Source organism: Garra rufa, chromosome 2, assembly GCF_049309525.1.
Source record: "Garra rufa chromosome 2, GarRuf1.0, whole genome shotgun sequence".
In the NCBI taxonomy this organism is placed as follows: Eukaryota; Metazoa; Chordata; class Actinopteri; order Cypriniformes; family Cyprinidae; genus Garra; species Garra rufa.
In genome coordinates, this window is record NC_133362.1 from 32,247,900 (window position 1) to 32,267,070 (window position 19,171).

At 36.7% G+C, this 19,171-nt stretch overlaps 1 protein-coding gene across 1 annotated transcript in view; it reads left to right on the forward strand.

Annotated features, from left to right (window-relative positions):
* Window positions 1–19,136, forward strand: part of dnaaf9 (dynein axonemal assembly factor 9) — a 30,094-nt gene extending 10,958 nt beyond the window's left edge. Inside the window, exons 15-37 of the mRNA XM_073834122.1 lie at window positions 668–712; window positions 815–860; window positions 943–1,051; window positions 1,148–1,218; window positions 1,338–1,388; window positions 1,512–1,602; window positions 1,683–1,786; window positions 2,182–2,328; window positions 2,438–2,523; window positions 2,657–2,758; window positions 3,871–3,991; window positions 4,104–4,192; window positions 4,910–5,047; window positions 6,141–6,266; window positions 6,466–6,503; window positions 7,024–7,159; window positions 7,240–7,326; window positions 8,786–8,892; window positions 10,861–10,935; window positions 11,786–11,961; window positions 13,847–13,912; window positions 14,022–14,115; window positions 14,889–19,136. Coding sequence (XP_073690223.1) covers window positions 668–712; window positions 815–860; window positions 943–1,051; window positions 1,148–1,218; window positions 1,338–1,388; window positions 1,512–1,602; window positions 1,683–1,786; window positions 2,182–2,328; window positions 2,438–2,523; window positions 2,657–2,758; window positions 3,871–3,991; window positions 4,104–4,192; window positions 4,910–5,047; window positions 6,141–6,266; window positions 6,466–6,503; window positions 7,024–7,159; window positions 7,240–7,326; window positions 8,786–8,892; window positions 10,861–10,935; window positions 11,786–11,961; window positions 13,847–13,912; window positions 14,022–14,115; window positions 14,889–14,995 — 2,212 coding nt within the window. The 3' untranslated portion in view covers window positions 14,996–19,136. The remainder of the gene's footprint in view (window positions 1–667; window positions 713–814; window positions 861–942; window positions 1,052–1,147; window positions 1,219–1,337; window positions 1,389–1,511; window positions 1,603–1,682; window positions 1,787–2,181; window positions 2,329–2,437; window positions 2,524–2,656; window positions 2,759–3,870; window positions 3,992–4,103; window positions 4,193–4,909; window positions 5,048–6,140; window positions 6,267–6,465; window positions 6,504–7,023; window positions 7,160–7,239; window positions 7,327–8,785; window positions 8,893–10,860; window positions 10,936–11,785; window positions 11,962–13,846; window positions 13,913–14,021; window positions 14,116–14,888) is intronic.
* Window positions 19,137–19,171: the final 35 nt, after the last annotated feature.

The window sequence follows — 19,171 nt, forward strand, 5'->3', positions numbered from 1 at the left end:
AAAACGTTAATTATTTTATCAAAATAAGAGGGATCATACAAAATGCATGTTATTTTTTATTTAGTACTGACCTGAGTAAGATATTTCACAACTGAGGGACTCGTGCAACTATTACAGAAGGTTCAAGTGCTCACTGTTGCTCCAGAAGGAAAAAACGATTCATTAAGAGCCAGAGGTGAAAACATTTGAACAGAATAAAGATGTGTACATTTTTCTTATTTTGCCTAAATATAATGCTTTTTCATTTAGTACTGCCCTTCAGCTACAGAAGATACTTACATGTTTCACAGAAGACAAAATTAGTTAAATTTACCCCGATCTTCAAATTCAAAAAGCATCCTTTTGGAGCATCAATGAGCGTTTGAACCTTCTGTAATAGTTGCATATGAGTCCCTCAGTTGGATTTTCTAAAAGAGAGTGGGCAGTTTTAACTGTTCAAAACAAACAAGGCTATATGGACTTGTGGACTATATGTAAATGTCTTTAATAAAAAAAAATAACATGTATTTTTTATGATCCCACTAATTTTGTTAAAACAATTAACATTTTGCAGATTCTCCAAGGTGTATGTAAACATTTTACCTCAACTGTATATTTAGGTCTTGCTGTAGAACACATTTTGTGCTTGCTTTGTGAATTAAGACTTTACTTTTCCTGTTTAATTCAGATCCAAAGCCGTGTTTAGCATACAGGCTGTCAACAACGAGGGAACGTAAGTTTTTATACACAAGCACAGCTATTCCCTTCACACATTATACATTTACCACTTTTTCTATTTCATAACCTAAAAGATAACCAATCTTCCTTTACACAGAATCATTCCCCTCAGTGATGAGGACAGTCGCTTTATGGTAAAAACTGTGAGTATAAAACCGATCCACCTCAGATCTCGGCTACAGTTCTTCATTGCACTGCAGCTTGTAATGGCTGACTCCTCCACAGGCGTCCATGATGGTGCACGATATCCCAGATCTCCAGTGTGGAGGAAACCTGGGATCAGTAGTTTTCTCCGAGTCCTTTCTAGAGTCCAGCGTTTACATTCAGCAAAGAGGTAAGGATCTGTTTTGTGAGACTATTCAGTTGGAGGTTAATTAAGTATTGTTAAACACAGGTCATGTGAGATTGTAAAGCACCTCTTCTCCTGCAGATGGTGCTCTTTCCTCTGACAGCTGCTACACTGTGCTCACCTCCTCAGTTCCTCGCCATATCTGCTGGCTGGTATAGTGTTTGTTAACAACATGATAAATTATGCCAAAATAATATTTTAGCAGTACTATAATATATATATATTTTTTATTGAATGCTAGTTAATTTATTCATTGGTTTCTGTGTTATAGGTAGATGAGGCTGAAGTGCGAATGTCTGAACAGGCTCAGCATCTACCGAAGGTGAAGTTTTACAGTGCAGTATTTTGTACAAACTATTGAAGCTCCTCCCTCATGCTGTACTAATTCCTATTTGTTTGAATACGGGGGTGTGTGTGTGTGTGTGTGTGTGTGTGTAAAAACCAGGAAGAGGATGGTACGTGTTTGGGTATTCCTCTAACAGTGAGAGACTCTGCCTACATGTTCTCCAACAGCCTGCTGTCTACACCTGAGGAAGGTCAGGTTTCATCTCGACTGGAAGGTCATGATTTCAAGTAGCCTTTGTGCATAGACATTAATGTGTTTATTGTCCTGCAGGGAAGCTGGTGTTTTTCTCTGAAGGTATCCTGTTTGTGCATCCTCATCACGGCTCCATTACAATCTGTATGAGTCACATCAAGACCATTAAACTGTATGATGGGGTGAGCAATGCTCTCATTCACGATATGTTTAAGGTCAAAATTGTTATTTTTCAAAGTAATTAATACTATTATTGAGTAAGGATGTATTAAGTTTTAAATAAATGCTGTTTTGAGTACCAAATCAGCATTTTAGATTGATTTCTGAATGATCATATGACACTGAAGACTGGAGTAATGGATGCTGAAAATTTAGCTTTGCCATCACAGTAAAAACATACATTAAAAAACTATTAAAACAGAAAACAGCTATTTTAAATTGTAAAAATATTTTACAATTTTACTGTATTTTTATCAAATAAATGCAGGCTTGTTGATTCTGGACTTTAAATTTAGAATGATACTGTATCTATCATCCATTTTGCTTTGTCTAAATCTATGTAATGTTGTTTTCACAGGGCTCTCTGTCTGATATATCAATGCTGTTCATCGAGTATCAGGCCTCTCTGCTTCCACACCTTCCATTCCCTTTACACAGTGCTGATTTCTCTCTGGCTATCGCTCTGCTTCCCAGAACCAAGAGCTACAAAAGCTTCTACTCACAGGTACACACACATACATATGCAGGTAGAACATTTAGGATTCTGTCATCCTGCACAGTTGTTGTATTCTGTTAAGTGTTTGGTTGTAAATGAGTTGTGATATGATTTGCAGGTCCTGCCAGCTTGGCGTAAGTCAGACTCTGGGCTGAGAGTGCAGCACGTCCTCAACGATCAGCTGAGCCCTGAGCACAAGAGCATGTGAGTTAACACTTCATTCTGCATCAGCTCAGCCAACAGCATGCAGCCTGGTTTGTTAAGATCTTATTGTGCTTGAGCCCCGAGGTGTCATGATGTAGCACGTAAATGTATCCGATGACGTGTTTCCTTCCAGGTACTTTAGGCTGTTAAAGCTTCATGAGGTACATACACCAGTGGCAAACAGCCACAGAGCTGTTCTGAAGACTGCTTATCCACAGCTGCCAGAGCAGGACAGGTAACACACATACACACTTCCACCCTGTTCTAACTAAGGGATGATGTGGCAAAATGTCAAGCAATAAATCTGTCTCTTTCTTATAGTTGTTGACCTGACTAGGTATGACTATGCCAATTTGTTTGGTTTTGGTTTCAGTGGGCTCTAAAATTCTGAGCCAACTATTGAAAAATGAAAATGGTGCTGTTGTGATGAAAAATTAACAAATTTCAAACTGTCTTGTATATACAGTGGTGGCCAAAATTATTAGAACACTAGTATTTTCACCAGCTAAAAATGGTTTTAAGTCAGTTATTTCTATCTTAGCTGTAGTGTGTCAGTAGGAAATATCAGTTTGCATTTCCAAACATTCATTTTGCCATTAATTGTAATAATCCAGTGAGGATTTTTGTTTGCACAAGGAGTCTGACAACAGCCAGTGCTCCACAGGGATCTGATCTCATCATCGTCCAGTCTGTCTGGAAGGACATGAAGAAACAGAACAAACTGAGACAGACTAAATCCAGAAGAACTGTGGCAATGTCTCCAAGATGCTTCAGGAAACCTACCTGCAAAGCTACCTGAAAAACTATGTGCAGGTGCTGCTTTAAACACAAATGATGGTCACACCAAATGTTGATTTAATTTAGTTAATAGACAACATTCTTATTTTACAGCATTTTTACACAAGTGCCTAAAACTTTTAACAGTACTGTAGCTTTGCAGGTAGGTTTCTTGAAGTATCTTGGAGACGTTGCTACTGTTCCTCTGGTCTCAGTTTGTTCTGTTTCTTCATGTCATTCCAGACAGACTGGATCATGATGAGATCAGATCTCTGTGGAGCACTGGCTGTTGTCAGACTCCTTGTGCAAACAAAAATCTCACTGGATTATTACAATTAAAGGCCAAATGAATGTTGGGAAATGTAAACTTATATTTACTACTGGCACACTACAGCAAAAGATAGAAATAACTGACTTAAAACCATTTTTTAGCTGGTGAAAAAACTACAGTTCTAATAATTTTGGTTACCTTACCATGACTGTACAGCACATGTTCTTCTCATCTTACTGGTTGCATTGAATTTGTTGCTTTGCTCATGCAAGTTGACGTCTATCAAATTTTCTGCTCAGGTTCCTTCAGCATTTTGCCATCAGCAGTAGCGTGGGTGAAGAATCTGTCTGTAGCGACCACTTGTCTACTGTGTTTTCAGACACAGCACATGAAAACATCAAACCTGAATCCAAGAAAAGGGTAAAATGCATTTGTATTGATGTAACACAGTCGTGCATAATCTAGCCGACAGGTCAGGCTGGAGGAAACAGAGCATATGAATAATAATAGATTAATGTGTTTGTGTGTGTAGGTGGTCCTCACTATCATTGCAGGCTTGCCAGGCAGTCATAAAGAAAATCTGTGTGATTTCTTGATGGAAGTGAATCAAAATAGTGCCAGGTGAGAGAACAATCAAGATGCCATCGACTATAGCTATAATCATTATAACTGTAACGTTGTCTTACATTTAAAGGTTTAGTTCACTTCCAGAATAAAAAAAAATCTGATAATTTACTTTTCCCCATTTGATTCAAGATGTTCATGTCTTTCTGTCTTCAGTTGCAAAGAAATTAAGGTTTTTGAGGAAAACATTCCTGGATTTTTCTCCATGTAGTGGACTTCAGGGGTGGCCAACGAGTTAAAGGTCCAAATTGCAGTTTTTAAATGCAGGCACAATCCTAGCCAAGGAATAAGGGTCTTATCTAGAGAAACAATCGTCCATTTTCATAAAACAATAAAAATGTACATACTTTTTAACCACAAATGCTCGTCCTGCACCAGCCCGACCTCACACATTGCGTAACCATGTTGGAATGGTGCTAATCAATTTGAAGCTGCATTGAAACTGCAGTTTGGACCTTCAACCTATTGACTTCCATTGAAGTCCACTATATGGAGAAAAATCCTGGGATGTTTTCCTTAAAAACCTTTATTTCTTTGCGACTGAAGACAGAAAGACATGAACTTCTTGGATCACACTGGGATGAGTAAATTATCAGGAAATTTTTAGTCTGGAAGTGAACTTATCCTTTAAAATTAGATGTGGAAGATGCTTACTGAGTGGTATTTCTGACTAATGAGTATATACTCCTAAACTGAGGACTATTTGATTGACAGGTTGGAGGTGTTTTGCCCTGCTCTGAAGGGCTCTGAGGAATTCAATGCGTCACACCTTCAGCGATACCTGAGCAGCCTTCTGGCCAAACAGAGAGAGACAGATCTAAATTCAACCAGAGTTGTGCTGCTTATACCAGGGTAAGACAGGCATGAACATCGAGTCTCAAAACCTTGAGGATCATGTTTATTTCAGCTGCTCACTATTGATGAATTTTACAGCATTGACACTGTTATTGAACTTTGAATGGACTTAAGGTGAATAACAACAGTGTTTCCTTCTTTAAAACTGCTTATAGCTGAATTGAGCTTGTTTCACAATTGATGAACTTTCCACAGTTATTGAACTAAATCAACACTAAACTGGCTTGAGCTGAATATCGACACTATTGTCTTGTTAGCACTGCTTTACACAAGAATTTAAATTTGTCTCATATTTATGACCCTGGACCACAAAACTAGTCATAAGGGTATTTTTTTTAATAGAATAAATAAATAAACTGAATAAATAAGCTTTCCATTGATGTTTGGTTTGTTTGGATAGAACAGAGGGTGCCAAAAAATTTAAATATTGAGAAAATCACCTTTAACGTTGTCCAGATTAAGTTCTTAGATATGCATATTGATCTTTCTTTCTTCTTCTTTCTTTCTTTTATTTATATAGCACTATATAAATACAACACAGTTGCCCAAAGTGCTTTACAAGGTAAAGACAGAAAATAACACATCCACATAATAAAACAAAATAAATAGCATTAAGACTAAAAACAATCCTAAGACATCAACCATTTAAAATGATATAGAAAATAGATGAAGTTTTAATTTGGATCTGAAGGTAGCCAAAGTCGGTGCCTTTCTAATAGGTATTGGCAACTTATTCCAGAGATTTGGTCCGATCACCGCAAAGGCACGATAATCATACATTACGTTTTGATATATTTACGGTAAAAAAATTACAACATTTCTCTATGGAGCATGATCTTTACTTTAATATCCTGATGATTTCTGTCAGAAAAGAAAAATCAATACAATGTCTTTTTGGCTATTGCTACAAATATACCCGTTCTACTTAAGACTGGTTTTGTGGTCCAAGGTCACATTTAATAAAGTTTGCATCATTGATTCTGTTAGTACTATGAAGCTGCTCTGAGACATAGCCAGTGATATCCAATAAAGAGTTGAATGAAGTGATCATATTTCTGACATGTTTTTATGCTTACTGTATGTGTTGTAGGTACACCGATGTGCTAGATGTGATCCAGGCAATCACCGCTCATCCAGACCCACAAGTTCACAGCCAAGTGACAGTGGGTGCCGTCTCAGCATGTGTCAACCCACTCACATCCTTCATCAAACACAGGCAAGAGTTTTTCCACATGACATTTATCACACCTACTTTTCCAGACGACCACTTGTAATTCAGATTGTAAATGCTGTAATAAGAACTATGTCATTATGTAATTATAATGTAAGTGTCTAAAGGCCCTATTAACACTGTAACGCTGTAATTTCCCTTGTTTGATGTCGGATCTAAAGCTCTCTGAAACTGCTCTTTACAGGCTTCTTTTCCCCAAACTCCTGGAGCAGTGCAGTCAGGGTGAGTTTCTCTCAATATGAGTGGATGTTGCAGAATAGAGGATCAGATGTGTCACTGTTCTGGGGTCGTATCATGAAATCAAATTTTCTTGCATCTTTAGAGATAGAAAGATCTTTGTACTATGAAACCTACAATAGTTTCAGAATTTCAGCTTCGCTTGCATCGAAAAAGTGCATTTTTAAACCAAAAATTTGTCAGAAACTCATCACATTTACATATGAACAGTGCTTAATAGGTGTTCAGAAACATCTTGTATCTGCATATTCCTCTGAAGAATCCCGTGGTTAGATACCAGTGTTATTTTTAACACCGTCCCTGATCATTTTCATCTGATATGAACAATATCAATCAAAGTGTACTGAGTGTATGAAGACAGTGAGACATCACCAGTGCGCCCTTATTAAAGCAGCCTCATTTAACCTCAGTGCTCTAGGGGAATTGCCCCTGTAATAAGTGCACTGTAAGTGGCTTTGGATAAAACATCTGCTAAATGATTTCTTAGTTGAGTTTTTTCTTTTAGGCGTCGTCAGCAATGTTGTATTCACGGGTTTGACTACCGAGCAGAAGCACCCACTTCTCAAACACATGCAGCAGTTGGTGCGCGCAGCCAATCCAAGCACTGCATTTATCTCAGCAGAGAAAGGGGCAGTTAGAAGGTTTGTACATTTGATAATTTCTCTGATATACACACTTGTTTAATTCTAATATTACTTAGCGATTATTTTTTGTATTGTAGGACTGAAGATTTACGGCTTATCCTGAATGACAGCAGTTTTTCACAGTCTCATATGATCAATGCACGATACCTCCTGTATCCTGGCTGGTAATGTATTCAGTCCTTACTCTTTACTTTTTTTTTCTTTTTTTAGCATACAGTCAAGCCTGAAATTATTCATACCCCTTGCAAATTCTGACTTAAAGTTACTTTTATTCAACCAGCAAGTTTGTTTTGACCGGAAATGACACAGGCTTCTCCCAAAAGATAATAAGACGATGTATAAGAGGCATCATTGTGGAAAAAATATTTCTCAGCTTTTATTTACATTTGAACAAAAAGTGGCATGTCTAAAATTATTTATACCCTTTGCAAACTGTCACAGTCTATGGGAAAATCCAAGGTTCTATACCATTCCAAATAGTCCAAGCTGTTCTAAAGCATCCTAATTACCCTGATTCGTTGGGAACAGCTGTTTTAATCAACTCAACAGGTGAAAAACAGAAGCTCTCTGCTGTTGGTTTGTGGACAGTCATGGCTAAGACAAAGGAGCTCACTAAGGACCTGCGGCTGCGCATTGTGGCTGCTCACAAGTCAGGAAACTATAAGACCATATCTAAATGTATCTAAAAGTTCCAGTGGCTACAGTGCAAAGTATTATTAAAAAAATATGAGACGCACTGTGAATAATCTGAGGACGTGGTTGGAAGCCAAAAGTGACACCTGTGCTGGCCAGGAGGATAGTGAGAGAGGTAAAAAAGAATCCAAGGACCACCACCAAGGCCATCTTGATGAATCTGGGCTCTGCTGTTGGCAACATCTCAAGGCAGACAGTCCAACGGACACTGCACACCGCTGGGTTCCACGCACGCAGACCAAGGAGGACACCACTTCTCTAGATAAGGCACACAAAAGCCCACTTGGCCTTTGCATCATGAAAAAGAAGCAAAACATTTAAATTCTCAACAACAACATCAGGCAGTCTGCAGAGAAACTTGGCCTTGGGCACCAGTGGACATTTCAGCACAACAACGACCCAAAACACACAGCAAAAGTGGTGAAGAAATGGTTAGCAGACAAAAACATTAACGTTTCAGAGTCCTGACTTAAATCCAATTGAGAATCTGTGGAGGGAGCTAAAGATCAGGGTGATGGCAAGGAGACCCTCCAACCTGAAAGAGTTGGAGCTCATCTCTAAAGATAAATGGGCAAAAATACCAGTGGAGACATGCAAAAAGCTATATTATAGGAAGCGTTTGATTGCTGTAATAGCCAATAAAGGCTTTTCTATTGATTATTGAGAAGGGTATGAATAATTTTGGACATGCCACTTTTTGTTCAAATGTAAATAAAAGATGAGTAATAATTTTTTTTTTCACAATGATGCCTCTTGTACATCGTCTTATTATCTTCTGGGAGACGTCTGTGTCATTTCTATTTAAAAAAAAACTTGCTGGTTGAATAAAAGTAACTTTAAGTCAGAATTTGCTAGGGGTATTAATAATTTTGGGCTTGACTGTATGTGTGTATGTTTAACTATATTGAACTATACTGTGTATTGTTTCAGGTGGGAAGGCAGGTTTGTTTCTGGAAGCGGATCATTGTCTATGTCTCAGCATTGCATTGAGTTCAGTCGTCCGTTGGAGAGAGTATTATTTTTGCAGCGCTGCAAAGGTAAGCATCTGTTTGTGTGTTCAGAATCATTCATAAAACTGTCACAATCATGACATTCTGTTTTTTTTTATACATTTTTTTTTTTTTTTTACAAAGCTTTAAACTTTATATATATGAGAAGTTTATTATGCTCATCAAAGTTACTATTATGAAACAAAGTTAATATTATAAAATATTATTACAATTTAAAATAACCAATTTTGTTTTATAATAATTTAAATATAATTTATTTCTGTGATGCAAAGCTGAATTTTGTTTATCAGCCATTACTCCAGTCTTCAGTGTCGAATGATCCTTCAGAAATCATTCTAATATACTGATTTGTTACTTTTATTATCAGTGTTGGAAGAAGTTCTGCTTAGGCCGAAACACTGCAGCTGTATAGGGTAAAAAAATTAACTAATAGTTACTGCCTTACTTACCCAGTTAATTGATTACATTAATAGTTGCAAACATTTTTTGTATTACAAGTTTTCTAAAATGTTAGGTTTGCATATGCAAATGAGTCATTATTTAATGAAATATGCGCTAATGTGAATACATTTCTAGTACAAAAATCTAAACACTGGATTCATGAAGTTTTTACAGCGGGAATTTTGGGTATCTCATTTTTGTCACTCCATAAATCAGAAAATACTTAAAAAACAGTGTTTTGGCCTGCAGTGTTTCCCTTTAATATTTTAGGAATCTGTGATACTTTTTCAGGATTCTTTGATAAATAGTGTTTAAAAGTACAGCATTTATTCAAAATGGAAATCTTTTCTAACAAAATAAGTCTTTAGTATCACTTTTTCTAATCAATTTAACACATTCTTGCTGAATAAAAGTATTAATTTCTTTCAAAGAAAGAAATAAAGAAAAATTTAGCTGACTTCAAACTTTGAATAGTATTGTATATTGTTACAAAAGATGTCTATTTTAAATAAATGCTGTTCTTTTTAATGTTTTATTCATCAAAGAATCCTTAAAAAAGTATCACAGGTTCCCAAAAAAAAAAATAAGCAGCACAACTGTTTGCAACATTGATAATAAATCAGCATTTTAGAATGATTTCTGAAGGATCATGTTACACTGAAGACTGGAGTAATGCTGCTGAAAATTCAGCTTTGCATCACAGAAATAAATTATATTTTAAAGTAACGCTAAAATAGAAAACCACTATTTTAAATTGCAATAATATTTTACAATATTACAGTTTTGTTTCTGAATTTTTATCAAATAAACACAGCCTTGATGAGCAGAAAAAACTTCTTTAAAAAACATAAAAAATCCTGCTGATCCCAAACATTTGAACAGCAGTGTATATATATATAATAATTTAAAGCTTTGAAGTTAACTTAATCACTACAAAAATGCTAAATAGGAAATAGAATCTAACTCACAATATTAATAAATACTAGAATCATACCTAAATAACATGACATGAAGAATAATAACTAAAATATATATATATATTTTTTTTTACGATTCCCGTTTTAATTATTCACACAGCATTATAAAGTGGTCTGGATAAAACCCTCAAACTTTCTTTTTGCACAAAAGAAGACCTTTACGTTGCTCTTGAAATATACTGAACTTAATCAAAAGTTAATTAAAGATTAAGAAAGTAAATAGGGTAATGATATGATATAAATTTTTGCATAATGCACTAATGCTTTAGAAGTGGATGAAATGTGTATGTAATGGCATATTTACTTAAAATTACTTTATTTTGATGCCAATTTGTGATTGTAATTTAACATGCAGAATGAAAATCATTGCCATCTGATCAAATAATCGTGATCAGGTGGTTATGTAATAATTGTGACAGGCCTAATCATCAATAATGAATATTCAAGAGGGTTTAATTGTAAAGTGATTGCTGACAGTATATGTAAGGATGCGGTACGACCATGTGCTAAAAATGGAAGTATCAAAAGTAAGAGATGAAAACACAGCTCACTGCCTCCGTCTCGTTTCTCTTCTCAGCTCTGAAATCCTCTCTCAAACCCAGCCCTTTCACAGGAAACATCTATCACATCAATGGGAAAGTGCAGTTCTCTGGTAGGGCAGTCGGTCTCCATAACCTTCCCCAAATCTGTCTTAATATGAGTTTTTTATATTAAAAATGGTTTTATATAGAAAATACCGAATCAACTATGGTTGTCTATAAATGTGTATTGTTTGTTTCCAGGATGTCTCTTACTCTGGTTTTGTCTGTGTAGTTAATGTATGATTTTTCTATGAGAAGTAGTAGGCAGGGGGCCTGTGGGGTAACACCACACGGTAGGACTCTCACCTCTGAATCCTCAAAGTGATGTGGCCTGCACACATCTGTTCTCACTCTTTTTTTCTTAGTCGTTTCCTCCTGTGGTCACATTTTTTAGAGGGCTTTTGACTGTCCTCTGTTCCTTTGAATCTGTGGTGTAGTTGCATGGAGAGAGTGGGCAGACTGACAGAATGGAGAGAGCTGAGTGATTTTAATAATAGTGCCTGAGTTACAGCACGCTAGATAGTGTAGTTCATATAGGACCCATACGGTCCGAACACCATCTGTGATGCCTAACCATGAATCATCTTGTGTTTTGTTATGGAAATCTTTTGATTTTTGGTGCCTACGTTCGATTTGGTGTGATTTGTTTTAGATCCCTGTAAGTTTTTTTTTCGTAACATTTTCGTAACATTCAGTGCATTGTGATGAGTTGTTTTCAAGTTTGACTCCTTGCTTGTTTGTAGAGTGCAGAGTCGTAGTCCACACTGCAGAGGAGTGATTGATGGGATGGATGGCTGTTGGCACGCCATGCTAGACATAGCTCCGTCTGATGACATGTTTGATAAATTAGTGTGCAGCATGTTGGACTGAAGTGTGTGTGTGTGTGTATCTGACTGCATGCGGTGTCTGTTTTCACTGTAGACATTGACAGACAGATGGTGGTAAACTGTAACTCTATCAGTGGGAATGTGACCATTGCCCCTGATCAGGGGACTCACCATGGCCCATGGACAACAAACAACTGTTATCTAATGTTTCACGGAGTGGGGCTCACCCAGGAGGGGCTGAAAGACTGGCTTCGGCATTGTGCCAAACAGGTAAATTCTCATAGGTGGGAGCAGGTTGGACTTCTTCCATATTTTCTTTCCTAATTTTGTTGGGGGCATAAACATTGATTCAAGCCTAGTAAAATGTGTGCTGAGAGCAACAACATATTGCTAGCTGAAAGCATTATCATAAAACCCAAAATACTTAATGAATAATTTTATGAGCTGTGTGCAATTCTGTGGGCCTCTGTGGGTGCAGATGCTTGCATATATGAGTTTAATGACATCATGATCATTTGAGCGAAGGGGTGTGCGATATATATTGTCTACGATAATATCGTAAATGCTGTTTAAACATTTTGTGATTTGACATTATTGAGCATATTGCAAAAACCAAACAAAAACCCAGAGAGTGCACGCATACACTTCTGCAACAACACATTTGTGATCCTGGACCACAAAACCAGTCAGGGTCAATTTTTTACATTTTTAAGATTTCATCATCTGAAAGCTGAATAAGTTTTTCATTGATGTATGGAAAAATCAGAATATTGAGAAAATCACCTTTAAAGTTGTCCAAATGAAGTTCTTTACTTAATATGATCTTTACTTAATATTCTAATGATTTTTGGCATAAAAGAAGAATCGATCATTTTGACCCGTACTATGTATTTTTTGGCTATTGCTATGAATATACCTATAAGACCTATATAGTTTTGTGTTCCAGGGTCACATTTAGTCTATTAAAATACATTTAAAATTCCCCTAAATTTTAAGATTGGGGGGCAAAAATGTCCCTTTAGGATTTTGTCTTTTATATTTTATAATTTGATATAGTTAATATCACACGGAGTGGTAAGAGTGGTATTTTCTTCAAATATCGATATTGATTTGATAAAAAGTTCAATAAACAAGTTGTTAATATTAAGTGACTTGTTTTTGCTGTATTTCGACAATGAAAATAGTTTCAAACAAAGCCACAGCAGAACTGTTGTGCGTCTCAATGGCGAATCAGCCGTTTGAATGAATCAGTTGAATGAACGACTCAATGACTCACTCATGCAGTGATTTGCCACCACCTACTGGCAATTTTAGGTTTGGATTTTAAGTATATTTTCACTTTTTTTTCTCCCCAAATCATTTTAAATATCAGTAAGTAATTTTTTTTTTGAACATCAAAACATTAATTATGCATTTGTAACTGCAGGTTGACTGCATTCATGTCCTACATTAAAGAGTTAGTTCAGCCAAAAAATGAAAATTAGCTGATTATTTACTCACCCTCCAGGCATCCTAGATGTATATGACTTCGTTCTTCCTTCAGATGAATGCAGTCAAAGTTATATAAAAAATTATCCTGGCACTTCCAAGCATTAGAATGACAAGGACTGGTGTTCTATGCCACCTCTGCATTGCAAAAACAATTTTGTTGATATGGTTTTAATTTGATTGTTAACAGCCCTGCAGTGTCTTACTATTTAAACGTATTGATTATTTGACACAAAAAATTAAGCATACATATAATTAGGTCAGAAAAAATGTTAGAAATGCCCACGAAAGGTAAAAATCAAACTTAAACTTAAAAGTGAAAATGTAAACTAACCACCGCACAGAATATGAAGAATATCAAAAGCTTTGGGAGGTCACGGCATTCCTAAACTTGCCAAGGTACCAGCACAATAACACGCTCAGCCAAAATATTGTCAAATTATCACTATTGACAAAATTCCAGAAAGTATTATTTTTGTTGTTATCACACACTCCTATGTCAGGGTTAAAATGTCAGTGTTTTACAGTATATTTGTGTGTATGTATCAATGATAGGAGGGGTTGAGGTAAATTAAAACATGCACACAATGTTTAAATTGTATAGTATACAATGTGGAAATTTTATACAAAAATGTCAGTGTTTCAATGAAAATGTTGTGTTTCACAGAAAGTGGTGAAAAAAATCAAGAAGAATAAGCGGACACTCACCCCACAGGAGATCAGATACATTCATGTGAGTATAGACACACTTGCACTAACATGTGTCTTTGTATTAATTTAGCTACAACGCAAATAGTTGATCTAACACTTGATTTAAATATTTTCATCTTATGTGTTTCCAGGTGAAAAGACATCTAGATCCTCTCCCTTCTGGTTACTTCTACAACGGTCACCACTTTGTCAGTTTCTTTGGAGAAAAGCAAAACTTCCACCCTCGTATCTTTACATTTTTTAATACTTTTTAACCAGTGATATATTTTGAGTTACACTACCGTTCAAACATTTTTTAATGAATACTTTTAGTCAGCAGGATGCATTGAATGGATCAAAAGAGACAGTAAAGATAATGTTATGAAATATTTCTATTTCAAATAAATGCTGTTCAAATCAGCATAATAGAATGGTTTCTGAAAGATCTTGTGACACTCAAGACTAGGGTAATGATGCTGAAAATTCAGCTTGGCCATCACAGGAATAAATTACGTATTAAAATTTAGCTTTAAATTAAAACAATATTTTACAATATTACCATTTTACTGTATTTTTGATCCAATAAATGCAACCTTAGTGACAGTAAGACACCATTAAAAAATCTTACCAAACACAGACTTTTGAACAGTAGTGTACTTTTAACCTGACGTCTGCATACTGCAACAGTAGCATGCTGTTGATTACCACAGACAATTATTTGAACTTGTCCCAGTGTGTGTATAAGCAGGTGATGTGTACTTTTATTAATCCGATAAGTAGGCTTAATGTTCAATCAGGAGTGTTGAAAAGCAACACATTTGCACGGCTAAGCTTTCATTAAAAGTGTATTACTGTAGATGCATTTATACACACTGAGGCATCATTTAAAATTATTCTCAGTTGTAATCAACAGCATTACAAATAATATTGACAGTATTGAATATTACTGTGTGCTTGTCTGAACCGACGTGTTTGCGTTGTCTCCCAGATGTTGATTCCTTACATGTGTGTGTGTTCAGTGATGGATCAGTTCATTGATGAATACGTGCAGGAAGCCAATAAGGAGATTGAGCACTTCAACAGAGAGGTGGACCTGCAGCCACACGCTGACCTCTTCGACCCCTAATCCTCTCATCTGACAAATTCACTTTCCGGGGAAAGGGAGGGGAGGGTCACTTTACAATCGCTAACGTCCACTATCCAATTACCCGCTCAAAACCGTCCATTTCACATGTTAGAATGAGGGATTTGCTGTTGAGAGATGAAGAGGATTTAGCTCACAGCCAGGAAGAAATATCACAGCCTAATGAGAGATCCTTTGCCCAGCATACCATGACTGTAAATAGTACCAACGCCGTGAGAAAGCTGAAACGCTGCTGTGTAAAACAGCAATGCTAAATCCTCAGATGTGTCAAAACATTCCTGTACAGAAAAATACTGTCTCAATATTACAAAATAGAAGATAAACAAAAATGCGAGGCTTATAGGCATGCCCAGATCATTATGCTCTCCGCAGCGTACATACTGTAGTGGTGAAGCTCCCTGCAGTGAGGCTTGTTCTACTGTAATTCCAGAGCCTAGCAGACATATTGAGCTGAATCGTAATGAAGTTTGTCAGTGAGGCTGAAAGTGATCAAACAGAAGGCTCATTTCCAGCCGTGTGCATCTGGAAAGGCAGGTGCACTGCACCTGCCCTCAGTCAGCCTCTGTCAATCTATCAACCCCCGCTGTGTAGATCAGGGCTGAGGATCTCTCATGTGCTGCAGCTCTCTTTTCAGCCATTCTGAAGTGATTAACTGACACGCCGGTGCTTCAAGTCACCCCATTTGTTTTTGGGAAGGTTTAGGGAATTAGGGTACGATTGAGGGTTTATTAGTAGATGTTCTAATGTGTTCTTAATCAGATTGACTTGTTGGTGTTGGGTTCGTGTGTAGCACCAGAGATTGGTTCGGTGTGTTAAACCCATGCTTGCCAAGCGTGTGCTGGTACAAAAGCATGGCAGAAGCAGAATTAGTGTGCTTATATCACCCCTGTACTGTATTAGATCCGCACCGTTCAGTATTACGGTCGTATTTTAACTCTATCTTGGGGTGTGTGTCATTCTATGCATGTTTACTTGGACTAATCACACACAGCAGGAGAGCAGCAGTGTCTTGTGTGTATACACACACGCATTTGACCTTTTGTCTACAAGACGAGCCTTAAAAGTAATGTTTTGAAACAATTACGTACAAACGCACTTCCAAAGAAACCTCGACACTGCTGGTCTCCTCTGTGCTGCAATATACTGTACCGGTGTTAATACACTACATGGTTAGCAGCTCTTTCACCAAGCCATATTCACTCTTTTGTCAGAGATTTATGAGCTACATAGTGCTACGGGCCTTTATAGTGTTCCTTTGGAGATTTATAATATGGTAACTTTGCCTTTATGTCTCTTGACACTTCTGTATCTTGTCAGTACGCAAGTGCAGTTTTACTCAAGGCCGCCCAAACTCTGAAAGGACGTTGCTAAGATGTAGATCCGACAGGCAGAGAAACCGACTACTCGCTAATAGGTGACAGAGCCTCAGAGGTAAGCAGTCACTTCACGAGTGCTAAAACAGCCACACACATAGATGCTCATTTAGCTGGTGGTGTAGCTATTAGTCGGGTTCTGCACAGCAGCTGTCCTTAAAGGGTACAGGGCTACATATCACTTATATAATGCGTAGTTCAAAGTAGCGACCATTTTTAGCACACACTTTGTGTTAAGATGTTCTATTTATGCTAACTGAAATGCCTTTCACCAAACTGGAACAACCAAGAAAGAAATCGCAAGAGTTCGCTCTATTTTTCATATTGGAAAACCGTGATTTATCTTTGCAAATTCTATTTTTCTAATGCTGTGAAATCAATTAAATTGGAGCCAGATGATAGTATTCCTCGGGCGAAGCAGATTCTCTTCTGAGAGAGATATTTGGCTGCCGCTGCAGAGTCTTGGCAGAGAGCAGGGGCATCCCCAGGCAGAGCCAAGCGCCAGTGTTGGTGAAAGGATATGAAGAGTTGTTTGTGTAAGTGTAAAGGGCCAGCAAGGGTCTGCCGAGTAACAGAAAGGCACTGGAGGGCCACCGTGTAAAACTCAAGAAATCTGGGCTTTTTGTCAGAGATGAGCACTGTGAATCTGGCTTTGGCTCCTCGTCGTGGAGGACTCTGGTGAGGCCCTCCAGAGGCAGTTCCTGGTATTATGTGAACCCCCTCTGGCCCGCACAGCTGTGCTCGTGGAGCTAAAGTTAGAGGAATAAAACAGAGTTTGGTGGAAAGATTTATGACATGAATATGTCAGAAATAATCTTAAATTTGCAGCTGCAATGCTATTCAGATAGGAGGGATAGATTTACGTCTTTTTCGTTTTGTTTTCCTGAAGCCGGCCTGGGTTTTTCAAAAGGTCAAACTTTTAAAGAAAAGCACTTTTAACATTGCCTTTGGTGGCAAACTGTTATTATTATTATTATTATTATTAGATAAATAGTCTTTCAGGCTTGTTCCTGACCAAAACGTTTTACCTTGTCCAGCCCTCATTGTTTTAATAACCAACTAGAGGCTGAATATTCAGACAGCACATGTCTTGTGTTCTCAGGTATCTAGTAGAGTTGGCGACACCAGCATTGAAGTTTTATTTCAAACGTCCATCACATCCGGCCTAGATTTAGTGCGTTATGTTGCGGATGAACGTGCTGCGCTTCGGGGGCAACAGTAAAATTAGGACAAGCTAAAGGGCTAAATGATTTCCAATTGCTGCTGGCTGGCTGGGGACAAGCCTGAAAATTGAAATAGCTAAAAATAGATGTTATTAGCTAAAAGTTATTTGCACCAAGCTAAACATGCACCTGTTGACGTTTTGAGGAAACATTGGACCTTTTTGACCTTTTTTTAAAGAAGTCTCTTATGCTTACCAAGCCTGTATTTATTTGATTCAATGTACAGCAAAAATGGTAAAATTGTGAAATATTTTTACTGTTTAAAATAACTGTATTCTATTTGAATATATTTTAAAATGTAATTTATTCCTGTGATTTCAAAGCTACATTTTTAGCATCATTACTCCAGTCACATGATCCTTCGGAAATCATTCTAATTCTATTGCTGCTCAAAAAACATTTATTATTATTATGTTGAAAACATCTGAGTAGAATTTTTACAGGTTTTTTTTATGAATAGAAAGATCAGAAGAACAGCATTTATCTGAAACAGAATTTATTTAAAACATTACAAATGCCTTTATTATCACTTCTGATCAATTTAAAGCATCCTTGCTAAATAAAAGTATTCATTCCTATGATTTCTTTCAAAAATGTTACAAAAGTTTTTTATTTCAGATAAATGCTGATCTTTGGATCTTTCTATTCATCAAAGAATCCTGAAAAAATGTATCCAACTGTTTTAAATATTGATGATAATGATAATAATAAATGTTTCTTGAACAGCAAATCAGCATATTAGAATTCGCATGTGATATCAAATGCGCATCTTGACGGTAAAGTCGTGTACTTTCACATAGAGCAGCGTTTACTACACAGAGCAGTTGTTCACTGACAAGCTGGATGAGCTTGTCAATGAACTACATCTCTGTGTAGTAAACGCTGCTCTATCTGAAAGCACACACATGATGGAGATTTACTACTGATTACAGAACCGGCTTTACTGACAAGATGCGCATTTGATATTGCATGCGATTTATCGTGCAGCCCTAATTAGAATGATTTCTGAAGGAATGTGTGACACTGAAGACTGGACTATCGATGCTGAAAAGTTAGCTTTGATCACAGGAATAAATTACATTTGAAAATATATTCAGATAGAAAACAGCTATTTAAAATAGTAAAAATATTTCTAAATTTTACTGTTTGTACTTTGGATCAAATAAATACAGGTTCGGTCAGCAGAAAACATTAAAAATCTTACTGTTCTAAAACTTCTGACTGGTAGTGTAGATTCCCCAGTCTTTACCTCAGTTTCAGAATATCCAGTGCTCGGAGTGCTCATGATATCTTTGATATCTTCTCAACTGAACGGTTCTACTTGAAAAGTGCCAAAAGTTCTTAAACGACTTTTGTTTTTTGTTTGTTTTGTTTAAAGGGGATAAACAAAAGTTTATGAAAAATCTAAATTTGAGTGTCGTTTGCACAAAACTACTGTAACTCGTGTTTTCTCCTGTGACTGATGCTTTTTTCTAATATATATGTTGTATTTATGACAAAATAACACATTAAAATATTTATAAGCTACTTCCGTGGAAGAGTTCTTTTTGTTAGCAGTCATT